The 14,740-nt window shown below is 41.2% G+C and overlaps 1 protein-coding gene across 1 annotated transcript in view; it reads right to left on the reverse strand.

The window, feature by feature from the left end:
- Positions 1–14,740, reverse strand: part of DCHS2 (dachsous cadherin-related 2) — a 408,274-nt gene that overhangs the window by 141,258 nt on the left and 252,276 nt on the right. The window contains exon 3 of the mRNA XM_077477070.1: positions 5,239–5,470. Within this exon, the coding sequence (XP_077333196.1) occupies positions 5,239–5,470 (232 nt within the window). The remainder of the gene's footprint in view (positions 1–5,238; positions 5,471–14,740) is intronic.

Raw genomic sequence — 14,740 nt, forward strand, 5'->3', positions numbered from 1 at the left:
ACTATTTCAAGGGTTCCTCAGTGTTGAAAAGGTTGAGAAAGGCTGCCCTGATAGAGGGGCTGTGCTATGAACCAGAGCTGTAATGGATTGGCTGAATATAAATGCAATCCTCATATATAGATATACCGTAGTTCATATGTGTGTTTAGCTGTATACCTGGAGTTCAGCTTTAAGGTTGCTTGGTTTTTGTCTTGGTTCAGTTGCTATACAAAAAAGCTGAAAATGTCAAGATGTCAGTAGCAATGTCTGTTACAATATAGTATATACTTTATAGGTACTACCATACATTTTAATAGGAACTATACAGAGGTAACTTGAGGTTTGTCTGATTAGTAACAGGCTTAGCACGCATTTTACCTAGAAAATATCACGCAGACACATCTAAGTGAAGACATGATATTTCACACACAACTTTTGCTACCTTGAGTAGGAGCAAAAGTTCAGAAACATCCAGGGGGTATTGTGTTCAGTCTAATAAAACTAGAGAAATAAAAGTACACACATGAATCGACTACAAATGTCATAAGTTTCAGAAACGCAGTGTGAGCTACCACATAACTGACTGATTTCAGAGGGGAGTGGATGAAGAGAAATCTCTGTTAGGGGCACAAAGCCTCCTTTAACTCCCACAATACCTTCTCATGATATTTAACATCTTGTACTGTGTGAAAATGTTTTGGACACAATGGCATGGTTTTGAACCTTTTCGAGTGTATCTTTGATTATCTGCAGGCTTGACAACCCATGGCTTTTTTTTTTGTTTTCTTTTCAATGTCAATTTTAATTAGTTTCTATAAGTAAGTGACGTATAAAATGAAGTACAATAAAAGTTGCCTCTATTGACCATTACAGCCAAGTAAATGCCAAATTTTCCTTTTCTCAAATTGGTTAACAAGATATAAATGAAGCCTCTGGATACAGTATTGGAAATGTACAGTGTTTGAGAAGTGAACCTACTTACCTGTTCTTTACATATTTAAATAGAACATAACTAAGAATAGGCACACTTCCCTCTGTTTAGAGGGGCTATCAGATTGTCTACTGCACGTAATGATGGTATTATTTTTACCCAGTTGATTGTCTCAGAAACAACAAATTTAAAAAATTAAAATTTAAAAAATGGCTGATCTGTTAATCTTTCATGGCCAAAGATGGTGGTCCATTCCATGGTGAAAGTCAAGAGATATCAGGTATTAGAGATGGTCAGGTCAGGAAGATATGGCAGTATAGGTGGGTTAGAAACAAGAGTGTTACAGACAGTAAAATATATCATATCCTTTAACACCTTTAATACCCATTCTTTAAAGGTTTACATAGAATATAACCAAGATGCACTTCTGCTTCTTTTGCAGGAAAGGGGCTGAAAGATTATCTAATGCTTATAACAATGGTATTGTTTTCACCCAGTTGATCATGGCTAGTTGGAGAGTACAATCTGTTAACCTTTCATGGCTAAAGATGATGGTCCATTCCATACTGCAAGTATGATATCTCTGATTGTCCAACAAGGGGACATGAATGTATTGTCAAACTAGGTGGGTTAGAAACAAGGGGGTTACAAGACAGCAGAACTTATCCTTTAACATGATATCCACCAGTGGAATATGGGGTCAGGGATGACACAAGTACAAGAGCAGGAGAACTGGATATGGACCTTTTGTGATGGGCCATCTAGGAATTTAAACTGCCATACAGTTTGTCACTCTTACTCATTACCCCTTAAATAGATTACTGCTCTGTGCACTGTCCTGTGACTGTATCTCCATGGGGGGGGGGGGGGGTATGTACCTGAGGAATAGACAGAATTCAACCACGTGCTCTCTATGTTTAATGTGAAACGCGTATCATCTTTTGCCCTGTGTGGATGGGAGGCTAAGACTTTGTTATAGATGCATGTGGGGAGAGAAAGGGGAGGGGGATTTAATAGTTGGAATTGGGTCCTTTTTCAAATGTTCAAACTTGCTAGCTGCCATAAGGAATTATTGTGTGGCTGAAATGCAGTGGGGTGGGCCACCTAACCTTCTACAACTCTGCAGAAGCACAGCAGTTGCCAGGGCTGGAGTTCACTGAGTTGCAATACTTGGCACGAATAAAAGATAATGTTTAGTTGAGAGGGAAGTGATTCAAGGGAACTGGATGAAGCCCTCTTCAGTAAGAGAAACTGGGAGATTAAAGGCCACTGAGGTAAACATCTACCCACAGTCTGCTAAGACATGTGTGGGAGCTCTGAGGTGAACATTATACTGTATGTATATGTACTGTTTCTATTGGGTACATGATTCTGTATACTGCAGCGTGTATAGTGTAGTGCAGACTTTCTCAACCTTTTCCACACAGAGGAACCCTTGAAATAATGTTTTGGTCCCAGGAAACCCCTGCTAATAAATGAAAATGGCTAAAAATGACTATATGTAAAACTCATGATACATTAGTGCGATGATCACTGGGAAGAATGCTCCTTATAACTGGAATTAATTACCCCCTTACAGAGCTAAAAAGATCAATGGTGTCAGTGGGAACTTATCTGAGAGGCAGAAATTGCTCATTGCTCAAGGAATCCCTAACAACCTCTGGAGGAACCCTAGTTGAGAAACCCTTTTGTAGTGTGTTTTGGGGTGCATGATGTACAGTGTGATGTGTGTTGGGGTGTATGATGTGGGGTATACTGGGGTGTACGGAGCTGTGGGTATTGGAGAGCATGGTTCAGTGTGTATTGGTCTTTTGGTACAGTGTAAATCAGTGTGCATGGTTCAATGGGTACAGGGGTGCATGGTGCAGTGTGTATTGGATTGCATGGTATTATGTGAATGGTGTGCTGTGTGTTTTGGGGTATATTGTGCAGTGTGAATCAGTGTGCATGGTGAGATAAGAATTTGAATGTATAGTGCTGTGAATATTGATGTTTATGGCACAGTTTGTAGTGGGGTGTATGGTGTGGTATATATTACAGTAAATGGTGGTTTCCCTAAAAAAAATTTATGGACACCCTGTCTGGCCCTTACTGGTAAGACACTGTAACATGACATTTTTAGATCACAAGGGCATTCCTGATGTAAGGCTACATTTATAAACTCCAGCACATATCATCACTAAGTTTTCTGTTGGGCAGATAGCTGGAAAACAGGTTTGCGTTTGCATCTGTGGAAGTAGTTCAAATATTTTCTTCTCCTAGAAAAACTGCAAGGTAATTAATGTAATAATAATAATTATAACAACATGAAGAGCAAAAAAATTAACAAAAATGTTCACACTGTGCTAACAAAAAAAAACAATAAAAATCATATTTAATTTTCTTGTCTGCTCATCTTAACAGATAAACGAGGGAATTTGTTACTACTTAAATAAAAATGTGGTAAATAAATGCAAAGGTTCATGAGACCTTGCCAGTGAACTGCACTGCACATACATTTATGCTTCTCTGCTGCCATTGCTGCCACAGAGGATAAATCAGGTTGCAAACACCAATACATTCATGACTAATGGGGAGGACATCCCAATAGGTTACTTTTCTTGGTTAAATATCTTGTGCTGAGTATCTCTTTAACAAAATCCCAGACATATTCCACTCAGAAGTGCTGAAGAAGCTATACACTTGTGGTGTAGCATTACACTATAGGTTTATGATATGAACCATAATTACATCAACACTGGATCTGGACAATATCTAGGATAGTTATCAAGAAACCTGGAAACATGGACATGAAGAGTGAGGCTTAAGTTATAAAAATGAAATGATGGTATTGTTAAGCTCCTGGGCATCAATCCATTGTTGCGTTTACTCATCTGCTCATTCATATGATTAGACGATATAACGTTAAGATTACCTCTCCATGTGGGATGACTTGTCTGGGATACAGACCTTAGGCTTGATATTGGTTAATTACATCTCTAAAGGGGTTTTCCATCCTAAAATCACTTTAATTTATTGGCAAACACACGCCTTACGGAAATGTCTACTACTAAACACATTGCTTTTTTGTCTTTCTTGCTTCCTCTTTTTCTTTCCTGTCATATATTTATATAATCAGATAGGGCTGTTTATTTGTATTGACCTCTTCTTTGGTGTTGTCTTCTTTGCATACTGTTTTGTCCATTGAGCAGCTTTGTGTCATATGATAGCACAAAATAAACAAGTCTGTCTAAACAGTATAAATACATAAAAGAACAGACTGAAGCTGATATAACAAAGCATCTTAAACAGGATAATTGCGATTCATATATTTCTAACATAAATGATGAAATACAATATGATACTGTATTTTCTTAACAATCCATCTATGTGTTTAGTGCTGACTGGAACAAGATAAAATACCTGCGTGCCACTGGCAATGCTACGACTTTATGTGCATGCCCTACAAAATCAGAAAATGTAATAGCATAGATTCTCTCAGTCCTGAAAATGTATTCCAGGCTCCAATTTATAGATCTGTAGACCTAAATCTCTTTGTGTGGCAGTACCACCATGCTGTACTTAAAATTAATTCTGGCTATACACTGGTAGATTCTTGAACGAGAATATTAGAATGAACATTTATATGAAAATGATTTGTACATTTAGTGACTGATGTTGAAAATCACATAGAGTGTTCAAAATTAGTCCAAGAAAAATTTTCAATCTTGGTCCTTCGAATTTTCCCATCACTGTGATGAGACCAAACCAAATGTTAATTTGACCCCATTAACCGTTACACAATCAAGTGAATGTTCTTAAAACAAAATCTTTTGAATGAAAATATATACATGTACGACCAGCTTTTGGGATCCAGCTTTAAAGTTATAAAGCAATACTATGGCCATACTGTTGCCTTATTTAGAAAACACAGCACTGAAATGTGTGTAATCATGAGGCTCTATTCAATGATAAGAGTCATAAAATACAATAAAGAAGTCATGTGACTGATCTCTCCACCAATCTCAGAGTATTCTCTACAGCATTATGCAGAGAACACTCTGTGGGACAATGAAGGCATTATAAGCAGCATGTAAAATGGACAGTACTGGTTTGCATAAATATTGTGGTGTCCAGTTTTTTTTTTTTTTCTTTTTAGAACTCTTCGGTGTTGCTACAAAGAGTAGAATGAATTATGATTTGTGAAAATTTAAAAAAGGAAAGTGCTAGGTAAAGGTTGGGGCGATTGACACTTTTTTGTACAGTTACTTTTTGCTGTCACTGCTTTTTTTTTTTATAAGCCCTGTATGGGGTGAAATATAGTGGTAGGTAAACAGAGACACCATTACCTGTAGATGAGTCAATGGTAAACAGTGATGTTTTCTCTCCAGGTATGATTTCATAAAGTACTCCTCCAAATATTCCTCCATCTTTGTCCTCGGCTAACACATTAACAATTTCTGTGCCTGCTTGAGTGTGGCTGCTGGTGCTTGCCACATAATTTGTTGTCTCAAACACAGGTGCATTGTCATTTATATCCTCTATATCAACACGAACGAAAGCCTGCGCGCTTAAGCCACCCTGTTAGATGTAAATAAAAGACAAGGTCATAAAACGCAATAGAATTAGAAAAATAAGTACATGGGTACAGCAATTATTACACACACTAAAAGCTTTGCATCTACAGATATGAAGCTGACAACATTCCAGACATGGATTGCAACTTTAACCACTTCAGTTCCGGACCAATAAATACCTTAAGGACCAGAGGTCTTTTTGCAATTTCGCACTGCGCTGCTTTAACTGGTAATTGCGCGGTCATGCAATATTGCACCCAAACGAAATTTGCGTCCTTTTCTTCCCACAAATAGAGCTTTCTTTTGATGGTATTTGATTGCCTCTGCGATTTTTTTTTTTTGCGATATAAATGGAAAAAGAGCGAAAATTTTGAAAAAAAAAGATATTTTCTTCTTTTTGTTATAAGAAAAATCGAATAAACTACATTTTAGTCATACATTGAGGGCAAAATTTATTCAGCCACATGTCTTTAGTAAAAAAAATGTCAATAAGCATATATTTTTTGGTTTGCGCAAAAGTTATAGCGTCTACAAACTAGAGTACATTTTCTGGAATTTACACAGCTTTTAATTTATGACTGCCGATCTCATTTCTTGAGGTGCTAAAATGGCAGGGCAGTACAAATCCCCCCCAAATGACCCCATTTTGGAAAGTAGACACCCCAAGGAAATTGCTGATGGGTATGTTGAGCCCATTGAATATTTATTTTTTTTGTCCTAAGGGATTGAATAATGACAAAAAAAAAAAAAAAATTTTTTTTTACAAAAAGTTGTCACTAAATGATATATTGCTCACACATGCCATGGTTATATGTGGAATTGCACCCCAAAATATATTCCGCTACTTCTCCCGAGTATGGGGATACCACATGTGTGGGACTTTTTGGGAGTCTAGTCGCGCACGGCACCCCGAAAACCAATCACCACCTTCAAGATTTCTAAGGGTGCAAATTTTTGATTTAACTCCTCACTACCTATCACAGTTTCGAAGGCCATAAAATGCCAAAATAGCACAAAACCCCCCAAAATGACCCCATTTTGGAAAGTAGACACCCCAAGCTATTTACTGAGAGGCATGTTGAGTCCATGGAATATTTTATATTTTGCCACAAGTTGCGGGAATATTACAAACTTTTTTTTTTTGCACCAAGTTGTCACTAAATGATATATTGCTCACACATGCTATGGGCATATGTGAAATGACACCCCAAAATACATTCTGCTGCTTCTCCTGAGTACGGGGATACCACATGTGTGGGACTTTTTGGGAGTCTAGTCGCGCACGGCACCCCGAAAACCAATCACCACCTTCAGGATTTCTAAGGGTGCAAATTTTTGATTTAACTCCTCACTACCTATCACAGTTTCGAAGTCCATAAAATGCCAAAATAGCACAAAACCCCCCCAAATGACCCCATTTTGGAAAGTAGACACCCCAAGCTATTTACTGAGAGGCATGTTGAGTCCATGGAATATTTTATATTTTGCCAAAAGTTGCGGGAATATTACAAACTTTTTTTTTTTTGCACAAAGTTGTCACTAAATGATATATTGCTCACACATGCTATGGGCAGAAGTCAAATTACACCCCAAAATAAATTCTGCTGCTTCTCCCGAGTACGGGGATACCACATGTGGGGGACTTTTTGGGAGCCTAGCCACGTACGGGACCCCGAAAACCAAGCACTGCCTTCCGGATTTGAATATAAAATGCTACCAAAAAACCTGTTAGCGATGGCAGGGATCAGGCCTGACTCTGCGATCGCTGCAGTTATGTGTTTAGTGTTTTGTAAGTGACAGTGATCGATCGATACTGCACTTGGGTGGGCTGGGCAGAGGGGCAAAACGCAGGTGCCAGCAGGTATTTGGGCTGATCCCGCTAACAATGCGTTTTTTTGGAACCCTAAACTGCTGGGGACGCTAGTATAGATCTGATCAGATCAGATATTGATCTGTTCAGATTCTATACCACTACGGGAGGTGTATGCTTTGCGTGTGGGTGTTAGCGGTACTGGCACTAACCTAGCGCTGCCTGGGGCAACGCAGACCCTGACCCTAAAACCTAATTGATATCACCCGCCGGGTGATCAGGGGGTTAAACCTTTATTGGGTAATAAATGGTGGGTGCCCTGATGCTATAAAAAACAAACTAACCAGAGTCACCCGTAACACTTATACGGTGATCAGTGGTGAAAGGGTTAACTAGGAGCAATCAGGGGGTTCAAATTTTTATTAGGTAGTATATGGGGGTCCCTGGCGCTATATAAAAACCTGACGGGGAACCTAAATAACTAATTGGCTAACCAGCGTCACCAGTGACACTTATACTGTGATCGCTGGTGAAAGGGGGTGAAAGGGTTAACTAGCAGCAATCAGGGGGTTAAAACCATTATTGGGTAGTATATCGGGGTACCTAGCGCTATAAAAACCTGGCGGTGAACCTAAAAAAATAACTAGCTACCTAGCGACACTAGCGACACTGATGCAGCGTTCAGAAAAATTATCGCTTAGTGACACTGGCAAAAGGGGGTGAAAGGGTTAACTAGCGGAAATCAGGGGGTTAAAACCATTATTGGGTAGTATATCGGGGTACCTAGCGCTATAAAAACCTGGCGGTGAACCTAAAAAAATAACTAGCTACCTAGCGACTAGCGACACTAATGCAGCGATCAGAAAAACGATCGCTTAGTGACACTGGCAAAAGGGGGTGAAAGGGTTAACTAGCGGCAATCAGGGGGTTAAACCCATTATTGGGTAGTATATCGGGGTACCTAGTGATATAAAAACCTGGCGGTGAACCTAAAAAAATAACTAGCTACCTAGCGACACATGCAGCGATCAGAAAAATGATCGCTTAGTGACACTGGCAAAAGGGGGTGAAAGGGTTAACTCTAGGGGCAATCAGGGGGTTAAATCTTTATTGGGGGGTGATAGGGGGCTACCCTGGACCTAACACTAACTGTCCTGACAGTTTTTACTGTCACAACTGACACTGAATGCATTGATCAGTAAAGAAATGATCAATGCAATCAGTGACACTGTGACTGGGGGGGGAGGGGGGGCGGGGGGGGATCGGGGGGGGATCGGGGGGGGGGATCGGGGGGGGGGTTTGTGTGCCTGTGTGTACCTACATGTCAGTGTAGTGTTGGTGCACACTTACTTTTACTCTTCTCCTCGTAGTCCGGTCAAAAAGACCGCCCCGAGGAGAATGACATCACTTCCTCCTTCCTGTGTAAACAATACACAGGGGAGGAAGCTTCTCATTGGCCAGGAGCGATCCAGAGGGGGTGGCCGAAAACCAACGGCCATCCCCTCATCACAAGGCGCTCCTGGACCGAATCGGACCGCCGTAACCAGCGGGAGGGGGTCCGATCGGACCCCCCACCCGCTGGAAGGCAATCACGTAGATGTACGTGATTGTGCCTGCCTGTGCCATTGTGCTGACGTACATTGGCAATACGGCGGTCCTCAAGTGGTTAAGAAATAAAAATGAGATCAATAAACAGCAAACAAGCAGCTGACAGGAGCAAGTTGAACAAACTTCTTTTATTTGCTCATTTTTAATCTGTGTAATGTAACCCTACAGGTTAAAGGACCGCATAAAAGCTGCAGATGGGCATCGGTGGCAAGAAAGCGCCCTGAGACGATTCAGTTCGTATAGGTAGCGCTATACAAGCGCTATACAAATCATTCATTCATTCATTCACTGGAAGCATTGTGTTATATCTGTTTGATAAGTGCAAACACAAAGCTTGTTGAATGTCAGAACTGTGCTGTGTACATTTCCTGTGTTATCTCAAAGTGACCTCCTAGTTCTTAACTTGGACTTCAGAATCATTACCTTTGTGTTGTAAAGATCTGAGAGTAGTAGTGGTTGAGTAGTTTAGCAAAATACACTGGGCAGTGTTGTCACCATTCAGTTCACAAAAATGCTGTGCATTGCCAACCCACAACAGTGTTTAACCACTTGCCGATCGTGCTATAGCCAAAGGATGGCTACAGCGCTGGTTGTCCAGTTCTGGGAGGGTGTCCATTGATGTCCATGTGTATGCAGATATGCAACCTGGCTTCTCTGGAGACAGCACAGCACAGTATTCTTTGGGCTCCCGGTGGTGAGCTTTTTTTAAACAGTTTGAATAACTTTCTGGTTCCCTCCATTAAATTGACTAGAAAGGTTGGGAGAATCTCCCACTCTATAGGAGCAGTTAAAGATATATCTTTGCCTTATTTCTGGTGAGTGCATATGTTGGTGGAGGCTCAAGGATGGTGATTCAGTGTTCAGATTACTGGGTGGAATGTAATGGCAGTTTAAGACTGTATATTCACTTGTTTCTGGTGAGTGAATAGTGAGTGCATAGATGAGTGCATTAGCCTCATGGTGGATACCCAAGTCCCTTTACGGACAGTTTTTGCACATATATTTTGGGACATTAGCACCATACTTTGGACTTTTACACATACGATTTTGTATATTGTTTCATAGCAATATAAAGCGCTGCACACCATTAACAATAATATATACAGTATATATAAGATATAAGCAGGGCTTTTTTTCTCAAACAATAGGTGCTGGAACTCAACCACGACCCCCCAAAACCCCTCCACCCACGCACACCCTCCAAATCACATCAAATAGTGGGTGTGGTCAGTCAAATTTCACAAACAGTAGGAGAGTCTTAAAGGGGCATTAAATACCAGGATTGTATTACATACAGAGTTCAGAGCTGTCACTTGTAATCACAGAAATCGGACTTCTGTGTTTACAAGTGATTGTGGTGAGCAGCCCCCCCCCCCCCCCCAAGGGTCTGAGCCAGAGGTGGTGGAACTGAGTGACCCCTGAAAAAAAGCCCTGGATATAAGAGATTCATTTAGGTTATGCTCAAATAGGTTGAAAGAAACCAGTAAGTTTTCTCTACTGCAAACATAAAGGTATTAGTATATCACTACATAAGGCCCAGATTGTTTATTTAGCACAATAGGCTTTTGTATTGTAGGTTCATTAGCTATACAGTACAGAAATACATTTATGGCATATGGAGCCACCTTATTGTAAGTTTTATAAAAAAAACTGTAAAACAGGGTGTGTAGAAAACTGTACCCAGCAGGGAATCCTTTAGGTACCAATGTTCATATGCTTAAAAGCTTCTGTGATGGGAGTGCACATGTGCAGGAGCTCCAAGATGGCCATCTAAGCCTGGAGCTCCGCATCAGCCCAGATGTATGGCACACACAGCCCCTCTCACAGCCACCCAGGACAGTCACCAACAGAACACTCCAGCCCCTGAGACACCCGAGCACATCCCTCTATGTCCATACGGCCACCAGATGAGATCTTGAGCCGCAATTCGACACATCAGCATGGGGTGGGTGTACCAAGATGGCCGCTGCCACTGCAGCAGCATAGCCACAAGCGACCTAGAGAGAGGAATCCCGGAGGCAACTCATAGCAACACTCACCTACTCCCAGGTGATCCATGTGAATACCCAGCTCTCCCTCTCCAGCCTCTACAGAGTCCCCACTGGGCAACGCCATGGAGCACTACATGCTTTTTCTGGTCGGGCCTTCCTTAACCCATATTATTACAACCCCATCCCCAGGCTTCCCAGGCCAGAACCTGGCTATTCCACCAGCAGACCTATTCCACAAGCTCTCTGACTTACCTGAGAGGAGGCTAGCCAACATGGTTAGCTAAAATCACAAGGGACAATAAATCTGATTTTCAAAACCTGGGATCCAGAATGGAGGCCATAGAAAACAAACTGAACATTACAGTATCCAGAACCAATCAGAATTCTACCTATATTCAAGTCCTCCAAGACCAGCTTGAAATAGCCCTTTCCAGAATTGCTGACTTGGAAAACAGATACAGAAGATATAGCTTCAGAATCCGGGGCCTCCCTGAGACCATCAAGGACATTTCCCCTGCAGTCCAGGAGCTTATCAAGGATCTAATCCCCAATAGTCCCCTTCACCGCCTGGAGTTGGACAGAGCTCACACGGCCCTGGGGCCCCCCCAGAAATGATGGATCCCCAAGGGATGTAATTGTGAAGCCACACTTCTACGCCATAAAGGAGGAATTCCTGTGACAATCACGCACCAAGCCAAAGGTGACATGCCAGGGTCATCAAATGTAAATCTTTGCAGATCTCTCCCCCTGAACAATTCAAAAGCGAAGAGCCCTCAAACTGCTCCTGTCAGTCCTCTCATAAGAGGACATTAAATATCAATGAGCCTTCCCATTTGCTGTGAAATTTTACACTGAAGAGCAAGACACACTCTTTCTCAAACTTGCCAGATATGGCGAAAAAGTCTTCCTAAACCTCAAGCTTATTTTGCATGAAGCATCCATGGACTTTACCACCTTTACCGTAAGCTCTACCAAGCATCCCCCCCAGCAAGCCCGGTCTCCCCAGTCTGGAACAAAGGAAATACCAAGAGATCCAAAGATGGCAGGCCTTCCTAAGACTGCAACTCGAGTCAACAAATACCCTACTCTCATTTGTTTTCCCCTCCCACAATACAGGTTCTATCTGTTGATGCAGCAATTCGCTCCTAACCTACGTGCCTAAACTGTTTGTCCTCCTGTTTATGCATTCCAAGTTTTCTTTCCATTGCTTGTTACAAGCAAATTACAGGACAAGACAAGTGTTCCTCTATTTTCAAAAAAAAGTGTTGTCAATGATTATATGCTACCTCAAAGGCCCTAGTTATTGAGAAGTTCAGAGCTCTAATCCAGAGCTTTTCTAACTCATCTCGAGTGCAGCTCCAGGGGTGCCAGGAATTTGAGCTTTCCCGTGGTCTAGGAAATAGTAATTTTTCATGCATTCAGGGCCCTAAACAGGCAGTCTCAGTGCCTTCAGCATGTTTCATGCTCTATACAGGGGCCCTCCCTTTCTTCCCCCTAACCGGGGAGGGGAGGGAGACACCCCAGATGTAGTCCTGGGAGTCCCCTTTTGCTTTTTTTCTTGTTTTCCATTGTTCTTTAGATATGATAATATTTGTTGTGTTTAATTTTTTTGTAACTGTTTCACATAAAAGTCAGGGTCAGGGGTGACCCGCCTGTGCCCCCACCTATCCCATAGTAGCTGCTTCCCTGTTTCTGTGAGATGGGTTGTCAACCCTCATTACGGGGCAGCCAATTTTTGTCGGTAGGAGTTTGGCAAGAGTGTTCCAAGCCAAACCCGATTCTTAGAAGACGCTTTTCCTTATTTTGTCTACGTTCCTCTTTTTTTCTATCTCTAGCTCTTTTTCCTTTTCTAGCCAATCTACAGGTTGTGACGTGTATCCGGTGCCAGCCCGAATCTAAATCTGCCGTATACTAAGTTCTATTTCCAATGGAAGAAGACGGCAATGGATAAGTAATGATAGCTTCAACAGCATTTCACCCCTCTGTTCTCATGGATAACTCAAACCCAACAGGGACAAATTTTAGGATAGCTACACATAATGCTCAGGGACTAAACTCCCCCCGAAAACGAAGGAAAGCATTTGAAAACGACTCTCTCAAACTAGACATAGTTATGCTCCACTTCCCAGCCTGATACAACCCCCAATTTCTCCATGCATATTATCCAACATTTTACCTAGCGAATGCAGCAAACAAGACCAAGGGGTGGTACCTGGTCACGCTATCCCATGCAAATTTTCCGGTCCCTCTGGTAGCTTCCGGATGACTTGGTGGAACACACGCGAACCACGGGGGGAAGCAAGGCGCCACACAGCTAATCAGCAGAAATAAACCAGCAGCCCCAGCGCCGGATAAAGGCACATCCACATGTAAGCAGCCATTTGGCTTTTGCTTTTTATGTACATTTTTAATAAAGAGGATTATGCTATGGGTTCTACTATCTTTCATATATCCCATGTATATACTCTGAGGAGGAAGGATTTGATACATCTCCAGGCTACACTTATGTGTGCAGGCACTATCCTGCTAAAGCGTTTTTGACTTTATTTTTAATTAAAGAGGTCAAATCATTCTGGTAAGCAGATTATTTATCTAGAACACATTGGGTGTCCTTTTGCTTGGTGAAGAATCACTCACTAATTCTTTGAAAGATTTTCTACATAGAAGAATTTCAATATGAACTGTTGTTTGTGACTATTCACCTTTTTTCAAATATCAATCACGGTTGGCTATTATGGAATTAGATTAATTAAGTTGATTAATTTATCTGTATATGTATTTATTTTTATATTGGGATATTAAAATTTATTTATTTATTTATTTATTAATTTAATTTATTTAAATTTATATTGGGATATTGATTTATTCACTATTATAAAATTTATATTGGGATATTGATTTATTCACTATTATAAATTTTCTTCAAGCACCCTCTATATACTGCACAATCATATTTTGAGTATTTTCTATACCCAATTAGGTGAGCAGCTTTTTTGTTTTTATAGCTTTTTTAGTGTTTACAAACAGGCGTGGAGCAGATATCACTTTTTCAAGACCAAGGGGGTAGCAATCTTATTCTCTAAGCATAGTAAATTCTCCCAGATCCCGGACTACAGAGACCCGGAGGGAAGATTTCTCCTAGTAAAGGGAACTGTGGAGGGACAGTTATACTCCATAGTATCCTACTACACTCCCAATAAGGGACAGACTAAATTCTTCCAGTCTCTCTCCGAAACCCTGAACCCCCTCTTGGAGGGCACGGTCATCATTATAGGGGACTCAAAGGATGCTTTTGACCAGGGGCTAGACAGGTCCAAAAGGCCCAGTTGACCCTTTCCACTAAGGCAAGTCTCAAAATAGCTAGACTCCTTAACTCACAAGGTTTTGTTGACATTTGGAGGGAACTGAACCCCTCAAAATGAGACAATACTCATTATTCCTGCCCCCACCAGTCTTATGCCAGGATCGACCATATCCTAGTTTAATCAAGCCTCATTCCATCCGCTCAAAAATTGACCATTAAAGATACAGTCTGGTCAGATCACTCCATGGTAGTGATCTCCCTACATACCACCCTTACAAGACAACCGTGAACGCACTGGCGACTTAATGAATTGCTCCTTAGTGACCCCATCAAAACTAAAGAAATAGATGACTCCTTAAAGAAATACTTTAACCTGAATGACGTTGACAATATTTCCCGGAGACTTTGTGGGCAGCCCACAAACTTACCATTAGAGGCAAGATAATCCAACTGGCGACCGAAATCAAGAGAGAGCGACAGATGGACATTATCAAATTATAAAAAACCTTTGCAACCCTAAAGACTAAACATAAGAAATGTCCAACTAAGGCCTCAATAGCA

Source organism: Lithobates pipiens, unplaced genomic scaffold (genome assembly GCF_037356315.1).
Source record: "Lithobates pipiens isolate NorthernLeopardFrog02 unplaced genomic scaffold, aLitPip1_a1.2 Scaffold_13, whole genome shotgun sequence".
In the NCBI taxonomy this organism is placed as follows: domain Eukaryota; kingdom Metazoa; phylum Chordata; class Amphibia; order Anura; family Ranidae; genus Lithobates; species Lithobates pipiens.